Source organism: Stegostoma tigrinum, chromosome 22 (assembly GCF_030684315.1).
Source record: "Stegostoma tigrinum isolate sSteTig4 chromosome 22, sSteTig4.hap1, whole genome shotgun sequence".
NCBI classification, from domain to species: Eukaryota; Metazoa; Chordata; class Chondrichthyes; order Orectolobiformes; family Stegostomatidae; genus Stegostoma; species Stegostoma tigrinum.
In genome coordinates, this window is record NC_081375.1 from 24,135,641 (window position 1) to 24,162,193 (window position 26,553).

At 40.3% G+C, this 26,553-nt stretch overlaps 1 protein-coding gene and 1 long non-coding RNA gene across 6 annotated transcripts in view; one reads left to right on the top strand and one right to left on the bottom strand.

The window, feature by feature from the left end:
• bahcc1b (BAH domain and coiled-coil containing 1b) overlaps positions 1-24,571 on the bottom strand; it is a 318,643-nt gene extending 294,072 nt beyond the window's left edge. For 2 of the 5 annotated variants that reach the window (XM_048555433.2, XM_059653699.1), the window contains exons 1-2: positions 23,765-24,342; positions 13,868-14,193 (exon numbers count right to left, since the gene is read on the bottom strand). In XM_048555433.2, the coding sequence (XP_048411390.2) occupies positions 13,868-14,066 (199 nt within the window). In that variant the 5' untranslated portion in view covers positions 14,067-14,193; positions 23,765-24,342. Of the gene's footprint in view, positions 1-13,867; positions 14,194-14,694; positions 14,800-15,992; positions 16,134-23,764; positions 24,343-24,504 lie in introns of those variants that run through there. The other 3 variants (XM_048555430.2, XM_048555428.2, XM_048555431.2) reach the window with 3 other exon arrangements.
• Positions 16,337-17,715, top strand: LOC125463763 (uncharacterized). Its single transcript, XR_007249898.2, has 2 exons — positions 16,337-17,104; positions 17,309-17,715. It is a non-coding gene; the product is annotated as an uncharacterized LOC125463763 (long non-coding RNA).
• Positions 24,572-26,553: the final 1,982 nt, after the last annotated feature.

The window sequence follows — 26,553 nt, forward strand, 5'->3', positions numbered from 1 at the left end:
TAAAATTCAAAAGCAATTAATGAACTTCAGCAACTAGAATCTATTTGGAACCTTTTGGGGGTTGTCAAAGTGTTTTAACAATTAAAATATCATACAGTAACCAGTAAAAAAGCAGCAATTGCGATTATCATAAAGTAGTCTGGAAAACAATAGTGCAATGGTGCTTTAATCATTTTTGGAAGGCAATTAAAATTTGGATTTGGCATTTAAGGGTAGACCAATAACACCCACCGGCTTGATCCAAGAATACGGTGGTGTTCTTGAAAACCAAGAAACTAAGCTAAGATAAAGAGATGGACATGTTGGAAAAATAGGAAGTCTTCAGTAAAGACCACAAATCAATAAAAACACAATTAGAATGAAAAAAATAAATCTCTGGTATGAATTTTACCAAATATAGAATTGAAACTTGTCATGGTCAAATCATCAAATTTCTGATGGTCATGCTATGTTCAACAGATGGGTTTGTCTCATGCAACTTACGAACAGAAATGTGGTCATTAAACTTTGTATAATGTCTCTTCTTTCATTTGATATCTACAGCTGTTTGTAATTGCTGGAGGCAAAAATTCTCTTTGCTAATGTGCAGTTTTACTTAAAAGATGGTATTTATGGTGAATAAGAGTTTTTTAAATTGTATTCAGTTTTTTTAAAGATTTACTCCTTTCAAGAGATGAAGCTACACTGGAGGATGCAATCTTCCATTTTTGAATCCAAGGACTTGATCTTTGGATCACATGTAGTCAAGGAAAACTGGTCATTACACAATGTGTTTATAGTATTTATGAAGAACACAAAGGAATTATTCAAGATCATTTGTTTTATTACCAATACTTTTTGTAGGAATTCTTATTACAATTTTCCAAAACGAGTATAAGCAATTTTCCTTCTAATAGCAAAATGTATACCTCAAGTGACAAGGGCACATATGTAAAAATTCCCTTTTATATTCAAACATATGTTCATTGAATATTTTCAACAGGCAGATGTTGCATATTTACCACCACATATATGTGTTATTGGGAATTACTGGACAAAACTGTTTGGCTGCACATGCACTGTAACTCCCCCTATTTCCCTGCATTTCAGATTAATCTTCAGAATTAAGATTGTGTTTTCATACTCTAACTGAATTCAGTTAAAAACAAGATTAGTTGTAATATTATTGCAAATTAGATGTAAATGTCGCATTTATAACTAAACACGCACTGCTCCAGAAACAGCGTGTACACAGAACTATACTGCTTGCTAGCAAGGAATTCCTGATGACATGAGGGCATTCATTAAAGGTCAGGTAATGACAAAAATCAGCACCACCCACTGGGTTGTGTATTCATCGTATGCTCTTTTGTGTAAGACGTGACTCATGCATTTTCTGTAAGCTTCGTTCATGAATCTCTTTTTGAAAAAAAAATCACAATGTGTAGCTTTACAAAGGATAATCCTACATTTAGTAGGTTTTGAACCTAACCATTACTTGTTCTATGCATCCAGTATGTGTGCACTCTAATCTAATTCAATATATAGTTTGAAAAGTATGTTATTTTGAATCTTTAAGTGTCAAACATTTCTAACTCAATATATGCTATACCCTATCATAGATGCAAGAATGGTTTCTATTAGCATCTGGAATAATATAAATTTACAGTAGTTTTCTTATACGTAAGTCTGCAACACTGCTTAGCAGTACTTATCTTCACTGATTGTGCATTGTACTGATGATTTTTTTGCAAATACACACTACAATCTATTAGTTTCATTCTCAGTAGTTCGCTAGCCACATCCTCACATTGTGAAATGTAATTAGAACCCCCAATTGTAAGTCACTTGTATCCATCTGTTACTGTACATAATTCAGACAGCAAACAACGAACATCAGCATTGCTATTTCCTGGTTCTGCCTGAGCATCTAAATGTTGGACTACATTTGTAACAATTAGGGTATACTTTGTTTTCTGGTTGAAATACAGTGCAACATAACTGACTTTCTTCAGTTCAGTGTGGTGCTGTATGATGGAAATAACAATGGTAACTGTTGATGCTTTCTCCAACAGTCAGCCCATCATATCAAACAGGCTAAATGCTAGAACAATCCAAACCTACCCTACTACCTTTTCATGACAGTCCCAGTATGCATTTATTCCCTTTTCTGTTTCACTACCATTCCAAACAAAAGGATAATGAAGTCCTAATACAGCTATTTGTATAAACCTATATTTCTATCATTCTCTATGTATCTATGAATCTATCTTCATATTTTCAAACATCACTGATGGTATTAAACAGGGAGGTGGTGTATAAATAACAGCATACACCAGTTGAGCTGAATGACCAGTTTCTATGCTGAAATTTCAATGCATAATAACAGCTTTTGGGTCTACTGTAACTATCCAATTTTCAAATCTTCAATGGTTACATCTTTTTGATGTTACTTGGCCATTATTTTTCTACATCTGTGATTCCCTAATAATATCAATTAAACCTTTCTTTACCTGTTCATTTGAAGAAACTTCTATCCAACCTCAAAGTGAAACACTAAGTCTTTCTGGAGATCTAGTGATACAGTGGATTATGTACTGCACTTTCACCTTTCAAGAGTCAGGCCTGAACATAAATCCAACTTAGAATGCCAACAAGATTAGTCTCTTCCACTTTCTGGCTGTAAAGGGAAATGATTTTGTGCAGTCTCAATTCAATTTCCAGTGGGTGTAGGCATAAAACATAAAACTGTTCCTAATACAGCACTAATCGGCACACATTTAGCAGGAACCACAGATGGGTGATGTGGAGAATGCAAAAATTTTGCACTGGCACAGAAGAGAATTTTCTTGTGTGGATGAAGTTGAAACATGTTGGGAAGAGTAATGGGAATTGTTTTCAGCATTTGCTTGTGCTGTATTTTATCTTCAAAGGCTTCATGCAGCATTGGGCATATAGAAATGGCAAGCTGAATATTCTAGAGTACTAACAGGATGAATAAAAGTCTTTTTAAAAATGTGAAACAGTGATACATAATTTCTCAACATCTCAGTATACACCAACAAGTATAAAATTTACAACATGAACACTCAAAAAAAATCAACAGCTCAAAAGAAATTCATAAACTTGGCATCTTCCGATTGCTTATACTTTTCCTACATAACCCATCATCCCTCACCAGGCCCAGCAATAACCCTGAACTAATATGTATCTTTTCCCAAATATTTCATCGCACAAGCCTGGTTCCCTCAGCATTGGCCCAATGCATGCGATGCATAAGAGAAAGCAGATTCACACTAAGACCTATTCCCACTCCTGGCTGGCTACCTTTTGTGACTGTATGAGGAAAATAATCTGGCAACTGAGTACTCCCAGATTGTGCACCAGCTTTGAGCACTGCCAATCCCGGTTCTCAATTCCTGCCTTTACCTCACTGATGCGGGATAGTCAGTTAATGTCATAAGTACTTTGAGCCACTGACCTCACTCTTCTTATCCTCTTACCATTTCCTTTATGCTTTCATTCATCACTTCTCCCTAGTTGTCTTGGTCAAATTATACTCCTCTGCAAGGATCTAGCCTCTGGTCAGCTCCTTGGTAACTTTACTAAACAATCATACCTTGATCTGTATTTTACTTCATAATCCTTGGGATGCATCTGCTCTCACTGTTCCTCTCCATACGTTTTTTGAGACAAAGCCCACTTCTTCATCCCAACCATTATTTTGCCCTGCACTCAATCAAATGAAAGCAGCAAGATGGCAAATGGTAACTCCTCACTTACACAGTGCGGGGGAATTATTCTTGTGGTTATCGAGTAGCTTTGCGCCACATGCCCTCCAGTAGATCACCATGACATGTGACAGGAGAAACAGAAAATATGTTACATGAAAAAACACAATATCAGAAAGAAATATTTAAAAAGTGAGATGCATCTGAAACCTGCCAAACATAAAGAGTGAGTAAAAGACCTGCAGGGAATGTCACATGGAGAGAAAGACAGAAACTGCATGAGAGCATTAAAGACACGGAGAGAAGCAGAGATAAGAAAGATTTATACAAAGAGAGAGCACAAATTATTCTGGTACAAAATTAAAGCGGCGCAAGCAAGAAAATTATGTGAGGCTTAAAAGAGAAAAAGAACGAAAGAAAAAAGTTTACACAGTGTGAAATAATGAGTAAGGAAACAAAAAATGAACAAAAATGTAGAAAATAAGAGGAAAAGTGTTGGGGGCAGGCTCAGTTCCTGGAAATTGATATACATAGCTTTTAAAATGCTTCATGTATAAGCAACACCAATGGATATCAGCTAGTATATCACAAGTGACAATATGTCTGTCCCTGTAATTTTTAACAAATCATGCTACTCTTCAGCTGCCAATTAATTTTTTGATTATTAAATAAAACTGATATTTTGTTGCTGCTGCAATCTTACCTGTCCTTCCAAGCCTTCCAACTTCCTCTCCACAATTCAGATGCAAACTTTGGAGATCAAAGTATTACAAAGGGTACAACAGGTCTGTGTGAATGAGTCACTGAAAAGCATGCCATGCATAGGGCACTTGCAGGTAAATTAGTTAACAGGCTATTAATTCTCAACAAACATCACTCTGGTACAGGATCTCCAGGAACTTTATTCAGTAATCGAGATCTTTCCAGTCACACTGCTAATCAATTATTTGACATTTTTAAATACACTTCTGAAGTTAGCACCTTAGCTGCAAACAACAATGTTCAATCTAATTAAGATTACTGCCGAAAAATTATGCTTTACTACATGGACATGCATTTGGAAATAAGACAATTCCTGGCAGCATACTGGGGGTCTATGCGTGGTTTGAAGCAAAATCTTAAGTCTTTTGTGCCAACAGTAAGTTTAGAATCTGTGTGGTATATTATGAATATAGAATACATAGAGCAATTATTACTCCAATCAAAATTTAACATGTTTATTTTAACGAATTAGTCAGAAAGAAGCCTTCAGGCACCAATTCACAGCAAACAGAAATAAATGCTGAAGTGTGAAACCCCATTTGTTTTCTCATTTTCTTCCCGCATTAAATAACAGTGGCCATTCATGCTGGAGTTTGGTTCCAGACACTGGCAACCATCCAGTACCCTCACCAAAGAGGCCATCCTATACAATGAGTATCAACATTCACCAATACAATGTGTTCGCAGCCCATTTGACCCTAAGAAGCAACCAACTGAGCTCTATTCATAATTCACCAAAATCCATGAACAAGCACTTTTGAAGAAGGGTCACTTGGCAGTGATCATGAATGGGAGCACTGGCAGATTTCCCCTCTTCTAGTCTAGGAATAGTGGGGCCAACTGTATCTCCCACACGGCCAACACCTGCTGAGAACAACTAATTCAATATAGACAAAAGATCAAACTAGCCTTCCCTAATCTCTATAGGTTCATACCCACTTATTCATACATAATCAGAAAAGCATTAAACATCACTTAGGCCACACTATAAATATACATTGTGATTTTCTGAATAAACCTAAGTAAAACTCTAAGCACAAACAGTGCACAGATATTTACTCCCACCTCAGTTTGGAGTAAAAATGTTCATTTCCTGATATGCGCTTAAAACCAGCTGCGAATCAAAGCAATTCAAATCACCCTCGAGTAAACACTCTAAATCAAATAGTCGGTCACTCTGGCCCCCAAGGAAAACCACAGCATAATAGGTCTAACAGTATTAGGTGTTTTATGTCAATGAATACTTTATGTGCTATACATGTCGTGTGATATGTGGTGGATGTTTATGCAGTTAGTTGCCCGAGTTCCAGCAAGGCTCCAGAACAGCTACTGACACAGATCTCAATACAATCTTCAACACAGTTCCCAAAACAGACTCCAAATTCAGCCTCAGTGCAACTGCCAATACAGCTCATGGTAAAACGGCCGATGCAATTCCAATACATATCCCAAAATACATCCAAATACAGCTCTCAACATGTATTCCCAACTCCCAAAATACGTTCACAAAAAATAGCTCCCAAGATTCATCTCAACTCAACTCCAAGCACACCCTACTTGCAGCTCAAATGCACTCATGACAGCAGAAACACTCTTCAGATACTTATAAAAAGTGTTACTTGTTAAAACTAAGTCAATTTTATTTTCTACAGAGTTGATGCAACATGGTTACAAATGTTTGTTTTAGCAACATTTCAGACAGAATGGTTTTATTGCTGAGCATTTTTTGCATCTATGATATGCAGCATCCAAAAATCATTTTGAATGTATTAAATCCAGAAATGGGTGTGAATTGAATGATATAGAAGAAGATTAATTTGGGAAAAAAATACAGAAACAAAATTATTTTTGCAAATTATAGCACTGATTTGAAGAGATTTGCAGACTAAACCATTAATTCTAATCGTGATGCTACTTTTGAAAACGCTCTTAAAAAGCAGTATAATAAAAGAATCTGCACTTTAAATGGTATCCTCAGGACATCATAAGTGTTTCACAGTCAATTAATTACTTTTAAGCTGTAGTCACAGGTGATTTGCTGGCAAATAATGAAAATAGCAAGCAAAAATGTCTCTCTAAATAGCAATATATGGCAAGCGGTATATTGAAACATTATTTACTCTTTAAATAATGATTATTTCTCCATAAAATGTTCTTTTCCTGTCTGCAGACCTCTTCATAACCTGGCACCATATATAAAGCACACCCTCTTCCTGTCACGTGGCATGAAAAAATTAAGTAATATAATGGCAGTAGTTAACCATAGTATAGTTACACAGTGGTTATGTTGCTGGACGAGTAATCCAGAGGTTCGGACTAATGATTATAAAGACATAAGTTCAAATCCCACCACAGCACCTGGGGAATTTAGATTAAATTAATAAAATAAATTTGGGATTAAAAAACTAGTCTCAACAAAGTTGACCACGAAACTACTGGATTGTCTTAAAAATTCATTCAGTTCATCTTGGGGGAAGGAAATCTGCCTTCTTAAACTGGGTCCGACCTATTTGTGACTCCAGATTCATAGCAGTGTGGTCGGTCCTTTTTTTCTAAAATTGGCTATCAAGCCACTCAAATGCATTCAAGTAGAGGATTTGTCGCTGTATCCTCAATGATATTTAGAAATAGGCATACGTTGATCATGCCAGCAACAGCCACCTCCCATGAGTGGATAAAAATACAACAATACCAAATGAAACAATAAATGGCCAAAAATAAAATCTAGGAAAAGGATTTTAAAAATGAGAAGCAATTTTACAAAATCATGTTTGAAAAAAAGCTGAAGACAACAGAAGATTTTGAAGTCTTAAATTAAGACCATCACTTCAGCTCAGCAGGTATGAAGTGGGAAGACTTTGAAGAAATAGCCAGGCCACAGTTTATAAAAATAAAGACTGAAATTCAAACAGTATCATTTGCTATTCTAGCCAAACTGAAGTGAACTTTATTATGTATAAAATATATCAGAGATTTTAAAACCAGGTAAAACCACTCTTTTATAGTCAACAAATTCCAACCAGGAATCTAAAACTCAGCGTACAGTTAAGAATAGGCCATTGTTTGAAAAAAAATTGGGGCCTTTTGTTTTCCAATCCACTCCCCACGTTGATCAACATCGATCGTTCGCAAAAAAAGGCTGTTGTCTTCAACTGCTGCTATTTGCTTAGAGGACTGTTACCTACACACAGTTTAAAGACTGCAAAGTTTCAAGGACTATCAAAAATCTCGGAATGCTAATCGCAGATATTAAAAAAAATCCTTTTTCCCTCCAAGCGTAAGCGTGCTTATGTTATAAAACAATTTACTATTAATTTACTAATACGCATAAGTGGATAGATTGGATTACCATGATTGAAGCGTACAGCCCCTTGTCGAGTCCACGACTGAACATTTAAACAGCTAAATCTGCAATCCATTATACGGTTTGGCCCGGTTTTTTTTCTCTTTATATATGTAAGTTGTTACGGGGAAAGCTTGGGCGTTTTGTGACTTTTTTAAAAGTTGGCAAATTGTTTTAAACATGGCATTTAAGAAACGCTCGTCTGACGTGTGAATACGATTGCGATTGGAATGAGGGCGATTTGAAATGACTAATGAAATTCACTCGAGCATTCTCCCTCCGTGTGGACAATTTTGAGTTACAAAGAAAAAATGCATTTTTAAAAATATAAAATAGCGCCCATTAAATTTCGCCAGAAGAAACCAGTTTAAGATTGTTCTCATTAAAGCTCCTTTAGATGAAATATATAATGGAGAGGTGGGGGGAAAGGCTGTTGTAAATGAGGGAGAAAAATAAAACAGCCGATGCTTTTTTTAAACAGACTGAGTGAATAAGATCAGCGGGAGCTGGAGAGTAAATAAATAGTAAGATTAGAGAGGGCGGGGAACTCAATTCAAACTCTGCACAATGCAGCAGCTCGGGAGCTTTAGCTGCCGCCAAGTCCTCCTGCAATTTAAAAAAAAACAAATTTTTGCAAAGAAAATTCAAATAAGCTATTCTCTGTCTCGGATAGAGTAAAATAAAAGGCGTGTAGCAGCGTTAGCTCGCTGGGCCCTGAGTTAAAAACTGGGACGAGAATCATTTTAAGGATGGTTTTATTTCAGGGTTTTACTTCTTTAGAAAGGGGTTTACCGGAGAAGTTGGGATGTTGAAGGGGGGTGTTTCCGACTTGGTTGATGCAACGCTCGATTATTTAACACTTCGAAGTTAATACCGCTGCTGTTTGACTTGATAATCCGAGCGAACAACACAGGATCATCTGCCCACACTCTCGTGGACGGAACCGCTCGTCAGATGAACAGAGAGCAATACAACCATCCCAGAGCCCGGCGCGGTCTCTGCTCTTTAATTTTCAGTGCGTGCTTTTCATTTAGAACTGGTTTCTGCTTTATGCAACACTTCATCGTATATTTCAGTCCCTTGGGTTCAGGGGACGTTAAAAATCTGTAAAAGCGAATCGATAAGTCGAGGAATTTGCAAGTTATTTTTTAAAAGGAAGTACTGTAATTGCGAATGAAAAGAATAATTAAGGGATAAATGCTGAACGTCTCGCCTGTTGGTGTAGGGTGGGGAGTTAGCCCAGTTGGAATACAGCTTGGGGACTCTCTTATCTCATCAAGAACCCAAGAAAGTACAGCATCCCCGTAATATTTCGAACCTTTTTTCCCTAAAATGGAAGGGAGCTTTGTTCGCATAAACACAGTGAGCCAGCATCATTTACGGGGGGAAAATAAACTTTTCATCAGTGTTTCTGGCTGTGTGAGGTGTGATGAGGCCGCAATCCGACAGATAGACATTGCCTTTCTGCTGAGTGTCCCGTGAAGGGGCGAGGCGCTTTCAGATCGGTTTTGGAAATGAGGCCGAATGGGTCTCTTGCGGCAAGCATTGTCTGCTCTTGGTGTTTTTAGATGCAGGGCAACGGGTTATATGGGCATATATTGAAATAACCATTATAGACGGTGATATTTCGGGATTTTTTTATTGGATTTTGCACGTGTTATTGCATCAATGGGTCTGAGTCGTGGCTGTTTGAACCCATTTTTTAGGCAAAATGAAAACCACTTAAGGGAATGCCGAACTGTCCATTCCAGCAATTAGCACAAAACAGCGATGGAGTATTTGAATTCATATTCCACCGGCGTGGCCGTACTCATTCCGATTTAACATTTCAAAGATGTGACTTAATTATTTAATGCTTCCTTTGTTTTCTATTTCTCCCAATATTAGAGGTTTACTCGTGTCTGAGCTCAGTTCGTTTTCTACACGAAGCATTAACCTTTTACTGTTAACGTCCCCCTTTACCAAACAGTGCGATTTCACACTCGCGGATTTCGTGGGCTCCCGGGTAGACTTGGCCAGAATTGGATCCCTCAGCCTGATTTAGTTCGCTCTTACTTTACAGCTTCTGTCCTGTGGCCCAGAATGTCACACAACGCAAAAGCGGAGGGGGAAATAGGTTAAAAAAAACCCTCGATGAAAGGCTAACAACGCCAAAGGAAAGTAGTGCGACGGGACATCTCCTAACTCGTGGTAGAAGAGTTTGTGTCTAATCGCCTGAAGTGACAGAAAAACAACTGCTGCGTGAGGGAAGACAGGAGAAAGGGAGTCTGTGCTCCCACAGCAATCGTAGTCCCTGTATTTTTTTTGTTAATTCACTCGACTGCAGTTAATACACAATACAGTTCTCCCAAATTGATGCTATCACGACTTGTTTCATATTAAGTATAAACTAGGCTTTATCTAATGAATAACCAGGGCTTTAAAATAGGGCATCATTATTATTAAATACCGTATATTGTTTCTAAGCAAACATATTGCACAGCTACGACTTCTCCTTGTGGGATATTAAATAGACATTTGCCCGACTGTGTACATACCTGTACTCATTACTGTTTCTGCAGCACCTAAAAATGAAACGTTAACGCTATGTACATACCTGTCTGCTAAGTGCAACGCACAGATCTAGCTGCATCTCACCGTTATCTGTTTCATCTGATAAAAGTAATAAATCAACTCGTCTATCGACTTGTCTGTCCAATAAATCTATTTGACTAATAAAACTATCTAAATATTGATCTACTTTTCTATTGACAGACAATTTCACAAATAAAATAAGAAACCGGTGCAAGTGGGCAATGTGTTGTGGACCATTGAGGAACAGAGAGAGAGAGAGTGACAACAGAGGTGGAAAAAATCTCAGCAGGATAACTGGTTGAAGCTGACTGGAAATGCAAAACGCAGGAGAGGGGTGAAAAAATGAGATTCTTTGTATCGACTGGCGGGGACATTAACAAAAGAAAAGCACAGAAATCGTCAATGACGGAAAGGGGCAAAGAATGAAATTGTGCTGAGATGAAGCAAACACGAGACAAGTTCTTTCTGTGATCTGTCACGGAAACAGGGCGATCGCCGTTTCTAACCGCCAGTCCCTTTGACATGGAATTCGTAAGTGGGGCATTTGAACGTTTAGTTTCACACTTAGGCAGCTTCACTTGTGATCTTTAAATTGAACCAGTCATAGGAAAAATATACATTTCCAGCTTCAACCGGTGGTCCTTGTTTAACAGTAAGAAATAAATTATAGAAACTGCCATGAACGTCGTCGGCCCGCCATCTAACCAGCAGACGGTCCCACTGTTTCCATTTTGGAAGAAGCTGTATGTGAAACTGTATCAGTACATTCAATGGCAAACACTACGGGATCATTTTCTAGACTCTGGAAATCTGTCAGATACACGGATTTGGGTTTCTGGGGTGTATGCAGAGACCGAACTGACTCCTGAGCAGGTAGCTAGATGTAAACAATGAAAATAACTTCGGGTTAAATAATATAATCCGGGACATAACTTTTTCTTCTGTTTCACCGATTTACACTTTATCGGCTATATGAGATTGTGGGCTGCAAGCCAGGATCCAATCGTTGGTCATTCTGGGTCCGTGGTGCTGTATTTAATAACCTTTAGTGAAGCATTTAAATTGGGAAACTACCATCAACATTAAACAAATTAAGATCCCTGAGCATTTGCACGATAGGAATATAGTTTTCTCAAGACAGTGTTCACTGTCATATTTTCACTGCCTGAAGTTTTGAAGCTGTGAAGACATTACGTTCATTCGTATTAAGCCACGTTTGGATATATACATTGTAAACTATTTTGAGGTAATGTCGAACGAATAATTTTTACGTATAATTCAAATGAATTTGCCTAATTTTTATACAATTATACTTGGCTAAAATGGAAGAATGTATTTACTCTAAACGCTTTATTTGCTGTAATGTGATTATTGTTTATCAATACAAGGGTCAATTACTAGTTAAAAGCCTGAACAAAGGGATGTCTACAGATTCATAACTCTTAACATTTTTCGTGGACCACTCGCTTCTCGTGTTTACGCAGCGTACATTGGCCAAAAAGGACAAAGCTGTCTGACTTTAATCAATGGCGATCGCTGGGTCACTTCAGCAAAAATGTAAAGGCTGCCTACTTCGATTGGTTTATATTGTAGTCAGATTAATAAAACGTCTTGACTCGGTGCCAAGTGCATGGAGCGAAACGTTAAAAAAACACATTACAGGACTATGTCTATTCAGAATGCGTGTCAGCATTCTCAAACACGGTCCTCACAAACTTGTCATCTTGCTGGTCAAATACCCTGATGTAAATTGTTTATTCGCAATTACGATTTTAATCCACAAATTTGATCATTTCCTTTGACAAATTTGTCGCTGCATTAGCTATAACTTGCATTCATCCATACGGTATTAAATATTGTTTAACACTGACGTATCAATCCAAACATTGATAAGTAATACCCTTCCTTTTCATTTAACTAATGCAATACCTGTTCACCAAATGCCTCCAAGCAAAACTAGCACGGGATCCAGAATTATTTCGTTTAATATATTTCGTGTATAAATGTATTTTTAACCCATATGGTTTACAGAAAATGCTCATTTTGTTGAGTGCCTCGCAGTACAGACAGTGACCGGGGTTTTAGACAGTACCTCAAGAATGGCAATTTAAGCATTTCCCGTGTAACACGTGAAGAATCGTGCCCCGTACTTTGCACTTCGAAAACCCACCAAACATGTTATTTATCTGCCAAACTTGTCAATGCACGCAGAAGCGTGCAGTTCTGAAGTGGGTTGGGGGTGCTGGAGAGGTGTGTGTGTGTGTGTTGGGGCAGGAGTTCACTGAGTATTCTCGACCAAAGTGATGTTGGACGTTTTTAACATCCCCACCGAAATATCAGCCGGCTCCGGCGACGCACCACGAGGAACGCGTCTGTGTGTGTGTGCGTGTGTGTGTATAAGTGTGTGTGCGCGCGCTTCTCTCGTTTTAAGATGAAATTTGATCTAAACTATAGACTTAGAAACCATCGCTGAAAAAAAATCAGAAACACCGACATTCAAAACATCTGCTCTGACAAAAAAAATCCAAGAACTGACAAGCTCGATAATGTTGTTATTGCTTTAACTAGAGGGGACTGTTGAGAAGCAATATTTGTGAAGGACGGTGAGGCTCGAATCTGAATGGAGAGTTTAGAGAAAGGGGTTTGGAAACTGCAGTGGGACCCTGTGCCTTCCACGGTAATGTGGCAAATCTATGACCGTGTATATTAAACCATATACTCAGAATGAGGTCTATTCCAGAAACACTGGGTGCGTTTGTACACCAAACCAAACTGAACATTCGGCCTCCTTTCTAAACCAGGCGGCAGAATACTTTCCTTTCGCTCTAACGCCTGTGCACTATTTGTTTAACAGAATACCAGAAACACTTGACCAAGCCTGTGAATGTCGAGTGAAACCATTTTCACCATCACACTTCGCAAACCATTTCAGAAGGCGGAATTTCGACCATTACACAGCCCGCAGACAGACACATTGCCACTCGGCTTCACACTAAACGTTACAGACGTACTCTCCGGCTTTCATTTTGAATGGCTCCACTCAATTTCGCTTTGCACTATTAATGTTTCTGCAGAATGTGCAGAAACGTAACGGTCAGAATTTTCCCATCGCCGTACACTATCAAAATACACCCCAGTTTTCAACGTGTCTCTCTGTACTGCAGAGCAGCATTGGCGTCTAAGATGTGCTCTCTACTCCTCGAAAGCATGTAAGGTGCTTATCAGCGCGTTTAGCGATATAAAGCAGTACTATTCAAACTAAGCATTATGCCAGGTCCATTTGAGATTTTTTATGTTGTAAAAAATCTCGAATTCCTTTCTAACTGTGCGATTTCCTGCGACAGTAAATCATATTAACAAAAGATTGTACAAGACTATGCTTTGCGTACATTTTCAAGGGTATTTTCAAAATCGTTCATTGTGATTAAGCAGCTTGCATTTCCATCTACACACGCAGTTTGTGTCAAGATTCACTGACCTGAATGTGTAGCCATAGGGAGCGGAGATGGAAAATATTTTGCAGGTTGAAAGTGAGCCGGGTGCGGTGCGGTGCTGTGACCGGTCGAGGCGATCCGTCCGACGGCTCGGTGAGCCAGGGCGCCGCGCTCCCTAGCTGCCTCCACGCCGAGCGCATGAGACAGGAGGTGGGGAGGAGGAGCGAATTCCCTGCCGTCCATAACGGAGCCGAGATCACCCCCAGTGTACAGATCCACAAAGCCGGGCGGGTCTCCGGGAGGGATTCAGGCTGATCCGAGCTCATCCGAGTGTCCGCTTGCAAAGCTAGCCATGCTTGCCATCCTCTATCTAGAAAGAATGGGAGAAAGCACTTGATCAGTCGCACGTCTTATTTCAGACCCGGGGCAGAGAAACTTTGAAGCTAACATCCGCCATACTGCAGCAACCAATACAACAACACCAGCGAAAAACTCCGAGCAATCTTGTTCATTCAAAACCCCCTCTATTTCCAGCTAATGACAGGGAACCGGGGATTCTAGATAAACTCAAAGCCACGGACCAGAAGAACCAACGCCCGAGACTATTTTAATAATAGATATACTTTTAAAAAATCACTCTGCCTTATAAATCACACCGATTTACCTTAACACTGAGTAGCTTCCACAATGAGAGAAAATTAAAGCAAATATCTGCACTTACAGAGGCTGCATTTAGCGCACGGCACCCGGGGACATAAATTACTCATGACATTCAGAGGATTAAACAATGAAATGTTTATTAAAGACGGCCCCGTTTCTAAGACGAATTGGTTTGTGCAACCGAATTTGTGCGGTTTTTTCCACCCTTTACCATTCTGTCCAGTTCGATGTCCGGGATATATTGACACCCCCACTTTGAGACGAGCGCGCACCCAGTGTGCACGAACAATTTACTGCGGGAGGTTATCGTTCATTCACTCGCCCGTCGTTGGTCTTTCATCCCTCTCCCCTATTTCTCTGCATTCCTCCCTCCCTTCCCTCTTCTCTTCCTTTTCCATCTGACATCAATTTTAGGATGAAATTACCGCTGCCCCAAGACACTCGTATTTACACAGAGAGCTGTGAGAAATAGTTTAAATACTAAACAGAGACATTCATATGAAGGAAATGTAGTATAACGGCACTACCCCACCCCCATCCTGCTACACCCCCACTTCTCAATCAATTTCCTTATCGCAAAAGTCAGCTTTATTTATAAAACCGCCGAATATATAGAAACCCACACAATGTAGACTACAATGCGTCCTACAGTTGAAGCTAACGCCATGCTCTTACCCAAATTGCAATACAAACTATTGTGCACGAGGATGTAGCAATTAATCGACAGGCTACGTTTTACATTTTGGAAATTGTTGGAATCCGATGGAGTAAAATGCCCGTCTTTCTAATGTGGTGAGTCCAACTATCAATTCACAGCACAATATGACGACTGTTTCCTTCTGTGCTCCGTCTCATTGTCTAACACTGCTGTGCTTTCAAATTAAAATCCAGGTGTTTATTTTCTCGCCGACAACACAGCAGTGAAAGTTATTACTCATCCTTACGGGCTTTTGTACGTTTAAGGTTTTCTGAGATGATATCGTCTTTCCAAATACTGAACATGAATGGGACATTTCACCTCATTACAGTGCAGTAAGCAGCTAAGACCGCTCCCTCTCAACGACGACTTGATAAAAGCAAATGGCACAGCGGCCGTTATAAATATTTCACGTTGTTTTACCCATATATATGGATAGATAGGAAGATAGATTGATATTTTGTAAATTAGGAAGACACTTCAGAAGGTGCATGGAGTGAAAGTACATGAATGGTATCTGCAAGAGCGTACTGTCTTCAAGAAACCAATCGGGCAAGAGAGCACACAGAGAGCGGGCACATTAACACAGCGTCCCGCTTGGGAGCCAGAGCTGCGGATTTTCGCACAGACGGAATGGGTATTTTACAGCCAAAAAGAGGGAGGGGGAATAAAACGGTTTATTGCTTACATTTCTTTAATAACAAACAAAGACGGAAATACATTAGGTTACACTTAAATAACAAATATTGTAATTTTTATCATGTTTGTATTTTGACTTTTCTTGTATATATGTAGCAAAAATGTGTACTTACTGCAATTCCGAGTATACACTGCCTTATTGTGAAATAAAAGCAAAAAAGAAAGACTAATTTTTAATTATCTGGACGCTATGTGACATGCTACACTTCTGAAAAGGTTGCAGTTGAGCACGAGCACTAAAAGATTTCTTTGCTTCAACAACTTGTCTGTACAATGAGGCACGCACAGCGAGCAATCCTGGGCTCTTGTCAATCAAACTGTGTAAACAAGACCCCCATTGGCTGGCGGTCCGCCAGATCCCTGTCAATCAAACTGTGTAAACAAGCCTCTGATTGGCTGGCGGCCAGCCCGCGCCCGGCTGCATGAAAAGCAATTAGGGCGCGGCGACGGTTTCGGGGCACCCCTCACGCCGAGTTAAAGGAGAGTTGGTATAAAGGGAAGTGACGGTTTCGCGGCCGCCTCCACAGAGACCCAAATGGCCCTAGGAGCAGAAAAGGGGGAAGAGTGAAAGAGTGGAAGTTGTAAGTGCAGGAGGAAGATGATCTTCACAGAGAAATACTGAGTGAGGGGAGAACAGCAGTTGCACACACAGAGAAAGGGAGAAAACAGTGGAAACGTCAGGCAGCACAATTTGCAGAACAGAGCCAGTGAGGAAGCAACGTGGAAGAGATGGACAGACTGGGACTGAACAACTACAACACAGAAAGTAGTGCTGTGAAAGGAAACAGGAAGAGTGAAGTAGCAGACTTTTCCAACACCAGGAAGGAGCCGCAAAGATTACAGCGACAGAACCAAGGAAAGCAGCAACGATTGAATAGAAGAAAACTTTGAAGTCGTTTCACGTGTGTAAGCGTGTCAGTAAAATAAAAAAGGACAGCTGTGTCCAAGGGGGAAAATATGATTTCAATATTTACTGAGAAAAAGCTTTCGAAAAGAAAGGGAAATATGTGAGATCCGAATAAGTTGGAAGAATAAGCAGTTGTACGCGCTGTGGGGTGAAGAAATTTAATATACAATGCCAGGCGCGAGAAGGAAGTTTGGAGAGCTATGTGCTTTGCTGAAAACACATGGTGTGTGTGTGTGTGTGTGTGTCCTCGCATCCGCTTGGGCAGACTTCATTCTCCAACGCAGCAGTTTCAAGAAAAGGGAAAAGATATAATTAGAGGTGGGTTTAAAAAATAATTTTTCTAATTCCAATTCTGTGTCGCCATGGCTGCAAAACTAGGCCAGTCTCTTATATATTTATACACGTTAATGTAAACTTGTGCATCTTTGGATTTCAAACTCCCGTTTTCTCCAACATGTAATTCTCTCCTTCTTGCCTTCTCTCTCTCTCTCTCTCCCTCTGTCTCTCGTTTTACACCAACAGAGGAGGCCTGTTGAAGCCTGGAGGACCAGTGGATAGGATAATTAATGCAAAATGACTGATGGCTGTTGAAGAAGGCAAGTCCTGCAAAGAGGATTGTGCGTGATCAATGAAGCATCACTGACTGACAGTTTCCTTCGATCTTACACCCAGATCCAACTACCGGAACGAGGATTTGTCACCAGAGGCCGGAGGCTACTCCATGCATGTTTGCAATGCAAAGCCAAACGCTGGGAGGGTAAAAAGGGGAAGAAAGACAAACAAGACGTTTCTTTTTACAAAAATAATATATAAAAAAGGGCAGTTCAGGAAGAAATTATAGGTGTTAAAAGTAATCAGATAAATGTGAGAATGGAAATGATTGTTGCAATATTGTATATAATGTGTCTATTTAAAGTTTCCCAATATTATCGTTTTGCGTAGGCTGTCGTTTTGTGAGCTTGTGTGTGGATTGACAACATGGGTCTGAGCTACAGAGCTAAATAGGCATTAAACGTGTTAACACCTACAGTCCAGCATCACGTCCCGCTCCCCCACCCCTGCTATGAATTGTCAATTTTAGGCCGGCTTCACAAATTCGGAACCAACCAACCAGTGGAATTTGGGCTTTGGATCTTGATTCGGAAGCATGACCGTCAGAAAGCAGCTTCATGCAATAAAATGGCAATGTGTTTCAGAGAGGAAATAGCGCCCTTTTTTTTCTGAAGTGACTGAAATTCAAATGAGCAAGGCACCGGGCTGTTCCTTTGCTGTGTGATTTCGGGATAGGTTGTAAATGAGTCACTGAAAGAGAGAGACTGTTACTTTAATCCACCGAGCTTTGAGCAAATGTGAGAAATCTCTCTAATAGGACATTGCATCTGTGTTGCATTATAAGCTGTTGAGGTCACCCTCGTAAATGCAAGAAGCTATTGGCACGGCTGCTTCATTACGATGCATTTTATTGAAGAAAAGCGTAAAAGTAAACGGGGCTCGAAAAGACCGAAAAACAGTATGCAGTCCGTGAATGTTTCAGTCCGTATAATTTTTTTTTTGCGTTTTAGAGGAATTTGTCGAGATTTGGACAGATCACGCTTCGAAAATGCGGCATTTTTGTTGCGGGGGTGGGGGTGAAGCGGAATAACGAAGAGAGATCTGCTTTTAGCTTTAATAAGTCGGAACCTACCGATAGCCATAACGATTACTTTTAAACAGCAGTTCGTTGAAAGTGTTCCAGATGCTGCTCGTCCTTAGTATGGACATTCTAAGTGACTATAACGGCAAATCAAAGAAACGTATAAAAACCGAAATACCTCATAAGGTCAGACATTTCCTCCTTTAGGCTCGAAAAGCTTTTATCAACGTTCAAAAAATACATTTTGCATAATAGGCCCTTCATTGTGCGGTGGCGCTCTCAAACGGTATCATAAAGTTACTCGTATAATCGCATGAAGGAAACTTGCCAAAATGATTGAAAATAAAGATAGCAAATCTCCTTTCACGGCTGTGAAGCCTCTTTTGTGGCGTCTGTGAAGCCAGTTTGTGCTAAACCTTTTATTTATTTTATAAATGAACCTGTAAGCACGTCACATTTTACTAAAACCGAGGGCCTTTTATCACCGAACATCTGACCATCTAAATTCTCATCGATCCTTTAAAAACAGATTGCTACGAGGAGTTAGGGAACCAGGGGCAGTGTGACCACACTAAACCATACTAAATAAATTCCACTTGAACTCTGATTTGTGTCCAGTTAACCTTTCTGTTGCAATCCCTTCATTTTCTGCCCAGCTTTCACCAGCAAACAAATTTCCATATTGAAAAACAGCGCACGTGGATGTGTGCATTATTTTATGTATAATTCCCAGCACCTTGAGCATTGGGTGATCCCTCTACCAGTGTATTCCTCCTGGCACGGGAAATTTTTGCTGGTTGATTTTCTTTTGTTCTACCGAATGCAGCACAGACATTAGGAACTAAAGAGAGTTCACGACGAGCTCGACGTGGAAAGCTTTCAAATCAACTGGAGAAGGAGAGATACCCTTCCCAGCGTTCTGGTTTATTTATGTATTGCAGAACAAAAAGATGCCCGGGTGACAATATCCAGCTCAGTGTGTGTGCTGATGGGGCAAAGGGCTTTGAAAGAGATCTGGTTTCGAATCCCGATTCCCTCGCCACACATTTGAAATATTCTATGGAAAATTAAACAGATCTGATATTCACAGTCAGAACTCACACCTTCAACATCAAGTTTCATTATTGAAAATGCTTACTCTCAGGCGCAAAGGGTGTGCTATGTGATAAATCGCGCTGCCTTCAGTGAGTCAATTACAGCGTACCCTTCGAAACAAAATATCAGCTCTGCTTTAACACCAGGAGTGTTCTTCAAAAATGGCCAAGTTCCTAACAACCAGCTTTTGTCACGCGTTTACACTACATTCCCATTTACAATTGTTGATCACTTAAACGCGTTACTTTTTTTAAAAAAAGTTCTTCATTTATAAATTCTCATCTTTCATTAATAAGAAGTGGGCGGCCCAGGAAATTCGAATGCATGTCCACCATTTTTTTGTGTTGTGAATATTTTGCGAATTTTCTTTTTGAGTGGCTGTGGCGTTTTCTCGATAAATCCTTCGGCAATGTATAGGAAGATTCGCCCTTAATCAATGTATAGAGGAAATAAAATCTAGCGAGAGATGCACGCTCTGTTTATTTTTTCTTAAAGAATCCAAATCAAATATCGTTTTACAACTGAGCGAAATTTTTAGGAGCGGTTTTTCTTTTGTTTCTGACGGCCTGTCAGTTTTTAATGTTGATCTGGATGTTAAAACAAGCCCAGTTCTTTGCTTTCGGTTTTCCATACCGGACTGAGTCTGTCACATCGATACTTCTAAAACTGGGAAAGTGAAGTTGAGTGTTCATCACTCCAACTTGTGCAAGGGCTTGGCGCTCCAGCCACATGCATGTTGTGGCTCCTCATAGCTGTTAATTATCAATTTACTATTCAGCAACATGATGAAAACACAATCGATGTTCAAGATGTAAGGGTGGTTATTAGCAATCGCTATCTGTGATGAATTTATGTATTGTAATGAATTTAATTACCGATGTAAATAAATGTTGTACACTGTATGCAGATGGGCTGTTTTAATATTGTGTGGGGTTGTCCACGCTTTGATTCTACCTGCCCGAGGCTGCTCGGGCGTAACGAGAAGGGAATGGTGGTCGCTTGATTTCTAAGATTGGGAGAACGGTTCAAACAGCAGCCCGAGCTATCTGCTTGAGAACAGGGTCCCTTTCGTCTGCGCTTTCCCTGGGAGACTGAGGGGCGCCCCGTGCTCGTTGGAAGTCACCGTGAGTGTCTGTGCGTGAGTTTGTAAATGTAAAGATCCCAAGTCACTCGATCCCCATCCCGTAAGGGATTGTGAAAACTAACGCTGTTGAAATCTTCATCAAAGGTCTACTTACAGTGGATTTAGAATCACAAACTCCTACTCCAAGTAACCCCTCCCGTCTCGAAGAATGAAATTTCCCAGGAAATTGTAAAATATCTGGATGAGAATTTCAGCTCATTTTCCGAGTCTGCCCAGCCTCCCCACGGAATCTCGGTGGCAGCTGGGTGTAAATCTGCAGAAGGCGACGGCGATGTTAAACTGCCAGACGCGGAGCTGCCTCCGAGAGAATACTTTCGGTTTCAGAGCTGTGGCTAGGACTTTGCAGTTTATCAAAGTGAAATGTTTTTATTTGATACAACTGTCCTCAGTGAGAAAACGGGCTGGAGGTGGGGTGGGAGAGTGATCGACGGGGACGGGGCATAAAAACAAAAGGAAAAACTACGTCTGCCAAAAAAAATTCTGAGTACAGCGACTAAGCTGAGGCTAGTGATACTATCTCTAGCGATACTCCTCAGTCCGTTTTCAGCAATGAAAGGGGCAATTTGAAAAAGAATCATAATGTGACACAGAGCTCCGGGGAGTTAATTTTTTTGGGGGGAGGGGAGCAGAAATAAGAGTCTATGCATCTTCGGAGCTAATATTTGACCGAATGTAAGCTCATTTGTCCGCTAAGTAATACTATTGAGCCTGCTATAGAGTGAAGTCAGCGCATCCACTTTGATTTCCATTTCTCTCTCGCTGCGTGCTCTCTGCAACACTCGCTTTGCACATAATGAAACATTACACAACCTCCGAGCTCAGTGTCTCAGTTTGTGTTGTGCTTGCGCCATAACAGGCTATTTTCTTTCCACAATTCCCGGGATTGGTGCCGAAGGCCGGAGCTTCTTTCATTGCCACCTATTTGAAAGAGGCGACACAGTGAAGCTAGCTGTGAATGCAAAATGGCGCAAATGCAGCAGTCCCTGTTTGCAGTCGACGAACACTAGGATTTACAATAATAAGCAGAACCTCGTGATGTTTGATCTCAGAGAGCGGCGCTGGGGAAGCTTCGAGAGTGTGTCTGCTTCAGGCCGGTCACTGCGGACTCTCTCTGTCCGCTGCCAGTTTGCTCCGAGCCGGTTCCAGGAGAATTCACCCAACGTCATATGAAAAGAGCGGAGATCCTAGAATAAAACTGAAAACAGACACACACAACACGCTCTGCCGGACTCTGCTCTCTTCATTTCAAACAAACATATACCTCACATACTAAGGTAAAAAAAACCCCGGGACCGAGCTGCAAGTGTACTGGGAAACCCCCCCCCCCCCACACGTGTTGCAATGAGCTTCTTTTGTTCAAACTGAAACGATACTAAGATGAAACTTATCGCACACATTGCCCTCAAACGCTACATCTCATGCTAAACCGTTTGGTTCCATTGGGCATATCTGCAGCAATGCACCGAAACCCCTTTCAAACACATGCCTTTTTAAAAATAATTTCACCCAAGCAGGCGCTAAAATGTTCGACCTTGCCCAGCAAAGCTTCTCTTGTTTTGTTTTCACCTCCCCCCCTCCCACCCTACTGCATTTTAAGGAGATAATTAGCAGCCTAGCCTTTAGTCAGCAGAATACAATCAGATTATAAGCAACCCCCATCACAAACAGTTCCCCAACCGCGGGGTTCCCCTTTCAGATTGCTTTTCTTCCTCCTCTTTTGTGGTTTAAAGACACAATACGCAGTAAAATAAATAATTGAAAAGCGTTAAGATGTTCTGCTGTTACACCACGACCCCTTTTCCCCAGCAATGCGTCTACAATCAAGACTGGGTTTTATTCCATCAATGTTAACCTTAAAAAAGGGATTCAGCAGATAGAGAAGGGATTACAGCGTTCTGCATGATTTAACTTACTCCATGCCAACCGAGTGACTATCTGTTCATCGCCAAAGAAAATACTCAAATTTCTGCTATAATTTGATTAAAAAACAAAAGACGTTTGAGGTCCTAAATGTACTGCAGCTGAAAAGAGTTTAATCTATTTGCTCTAAACCAGCAAAACAAAATCTAATTGGCAACGTATTAGTAATCCTGAAACTGAAGCTCTGTCATTTTTTTTTTAACAATTAAAATCGAAGGATTTATTAAACAGGGAAAATAATGTCCTTGCAGAATGAAACGGTACCAAGCGACAACTTTGGACAGAATCTGAGTTAAAACAACATGCTGTTTGTCTTATAAACGTGGCACAATTGTGTGAATTGTGTTAACTACGTTTTCGCCGGCTTCGGATTTATATATATAAATATGACATAAATCAGCGGACGTTGTGTACTGCACCAATTTATTACGGGCTCAATTTCGCCTTGATTCCAGATGCATCAACACATCCCCCTCCCGTATGAAAAATCATGCAACAGCAGAAATATATATATATATATCGTCGGCGGAGCAATCTTGGTAAATTAACGTTGCAGCAAAGCATCCATAAATGAAAAATCGCACATTTGCTTCAGATTTTCCCTCCAGGAACAGTTGACACGTCCTTTTTTTTCCTCCCCAGCACAAACCAAACATCTGAAGATGAATCTCAGGGAGCTCAAGAAACGAAAATAAAATACGCGGCTCTCCACCATTCTACCCACACGCATCTCCCAAAGCGAGAGAGAAAGCAAACCAACTTCTGCATGAAATACAGCGTTCACTTCAAAACACAGTTAAAATTGCACGCCTTTTGTTTTGTCCAGGTTTCCAGGAAATTACATTTATATCTTGGCCCCTTTCACCTGAGTTTGCATCTCCTGCCCGTTTTATACTTTAGCACAGCTTTGAATTGGAAAGCAAAAAAAAGTTATTTTCAAATCATAAAATGAGCCGCTGACCCCCACATTCCTTTGCAGTGCAAAAGGCTCATCTTGTTTATTATCTAGAAGACAGTGTGGTCAATGGTTATAAGAACATCCTCTTCATTAAACAGTGTATACATATATAGGGGTCCCTTTCATTGCTGTTGTAGTTCCTTCTCTCCTACTTACATTGTGTATGTTTATAAACCGCTGACGGGGGGAAATAAACAAGACTTTTTATTAAAAAAAGGAATGACATACCAAGGCGATCGATGCAGGCGGCAGATCGAGGCTGTTTCCTAGAGAAAGCCCGGTTGTAAATGTCTGCACGGTTTGTATTTTGTCCCGGGTTGCCTCTGTGTTGCTAGGGATTGGTGCGCGAACAGGATTCTACCTGTCTCCATACAGTATAAGAGGGAATGAACTCGGTCAAACAGATGCGTTCTGCGCTGCCACTCCGCTCTCAAATTTATGGCTGGCTGACGTGCCTCTTCTCCCACAATGGAGCCGCTTGACATTAACCATAAAATTGATGAGAGAGAAGCGAAATGTAATCTCTTTTCCAGATCCTCTCCGCTTTTTCCCGGTTCCAGTATCCCACTTTGAGCAAGCAATCCCGCTCCCTTTGTCTCAAACCCGGCGCTTCCGCCACTATTTTTTTGCTGCTGTGGGGAATTTTTTTAAAACGGGAGGTGGGTGGGCGGAGATTATTTTTTTCGGTTGGTGGGGGTGAAGGTAATAATACTGTGATCGGAAAAAATAGCTACGAATTCTGCGAACTTCCTAAACTCGGCTATTGTTGGGTCCACAGTGTTTGGAACTGCGCTCAAGGCTCGACTTTCAATTGAACCTGGTCAACACAGCAATTTCCGTAGTATCCCCCCACCCACTCCCCCAATCCTCATTCGACTCAGCCCTTTTAAGAGAGAAACCGCATATTTAAAAGAAAGCAGTACACATATACACACTCAGAGCAAAGGTTTATTCTAATTGGGACTCACTATTTCTTTTTGGGTTTAAAAAAACTCATCTGTGACCTCTGCTTCTTTCATGTTGATTAGATTGACGATAGCAATGCTTCCCCAATTGATCTATGGTGGAGAGAGACTCAGAGGCACCGGGCTGTAGGGGGCAGCTCTTCTCCTGAGCTAGTTGCCGAGGTCACAGCCCTGGGAAATACACTGACGTCCTTCTGGGAACCCCCTCTTCCACTGGGATGACATCACACCACCGCCACTGCATGACGTCACCGCACGATGCCATCACACATGGCACTCCCCCACCCCCCATCTCAACCCCCATCTCACACAAACACACACACACACACACACACACACAATCAGGAATGTTTTAACCCCTGACTTTTTTATTGCAGCGAACTATCCCATTTCTAGGAAGCTTGTTGAATGTAACTGTAAAGCCCACCTGCATTTTCATTACTTCTTTCCTACCTACTTGTTGTATCATTGATTATTCACATCAATCTCCATTGTCGATCGCTTACAGCTCCCCGCCCCCACCCCATGCTTGGTAACCGGTTGGTTCCCATTTTCAAGCTCCCGGGTTGGTGTCAGCACAAGTGACATGACGGTGCAGTGTCTGAATGCAACCCCGGTGCATTTGGTCCATCTGCATTGTTAAAGCGTTCTGGACATTGACTTTCTCTCGCTTTCTCTTTCCCGATCCCATCCCTCGAACATAGCCAGGTATAGCGAGAATCCGACATATGGGGAAATGATGCTGCAAATGGATGCAGCTGTCAGTCAGCAAATGTGCAGAATACTGAGGCAGGTGGGGTGCTGCTATGATAGACCTGAGCACCCTCGGCCTTTCTAGACTTGGTGACTTCAATTTGGATAACACCAAAATGGAAATGTATGTATGAACTACTAGGACTACACTGGGATAATACATTGATTACCTCGTTCTTGAAGTTGGCCTATAAATGCATCATTTGGTTTGGTAGTCAATTATTAGTGTACTTAATTTTTATTTACTTAAGTTTTATTTGGTAACCTTAAATAACCTTTATCAAATGAAACCAAAGCAATTAAACATTTATTCTTAAATGGCAACATTGTCCATCCACTTAGCATATTTGATCACCTATGTTTGCGGAATGAGATATTCCAATCAAATTCATGGGCAATTAAACAAAAGTTTAACTTTTTCCCGATTTTCTGCTATCACTGACATAGAATAGAATATACTTTATTGTCACCTGTACTACAATACAGAAGTACAGGAGTACAGTGAAAAGTTTTTACAATAGCTGCCTTTTAACGGTGCCATCTTAGCTTCAAGTACCTAGGTACAAATCTTACAGAGCAAAAAATAATAGCCCTACACAAACAGGATTAAAGGGAAGTATAAGCATTTCTTACAACAGAGGTTTTAAATTACACTCTGATAACAGCGGCACAGCATGTGGCACCAGGCCCAAGTCCAGAAATTGTCCCGCATTGCTCCAGCCTCCAGTCCACTCCTCACCGGCACTCAGCAGCAACATATCCAAAATTATATAAGAAATTCTTAATTCCTATTCATTCTTAGTTCTTTAATCCTTTCTAGGGCAATTAAACTATCAGATTGCCATAATCAGAAAAACAAATGATTGAGAACTTTTAAAAAAAATCTTTATGTAAGATCTTAAGATCTCTGCTCTTTTTTGTCAGAAGTAGTTTAGCATTATTCCATCTGTTTGCTAATGATTTGAGAGAATAACAATGAACGTAACTTTCCATATCACCTGTTTACAAGTAACCTGGCAGATTCAATCTCTTACAGTTCTGTTAAGAACTTAGAACAAAAAAAATCGAGATGAGGCAGAACATGGACCATAAATACAGCTTTCATTTACCTTAATTCTTTCTCCAAAATGATGTGAATGCACAGTTAATTTAGCTATGGAATAATAGTTCACCCTGTATCTCTATCAAACAATACTTTTTTCAGTCTGTAATGGTATTATTGAGTTTCTCCCCAATTTGGCTAAGTGAAACAAGCAGCAGTTAAAACAGCAGTTATTCAAGTCTACTATATTAGCACTG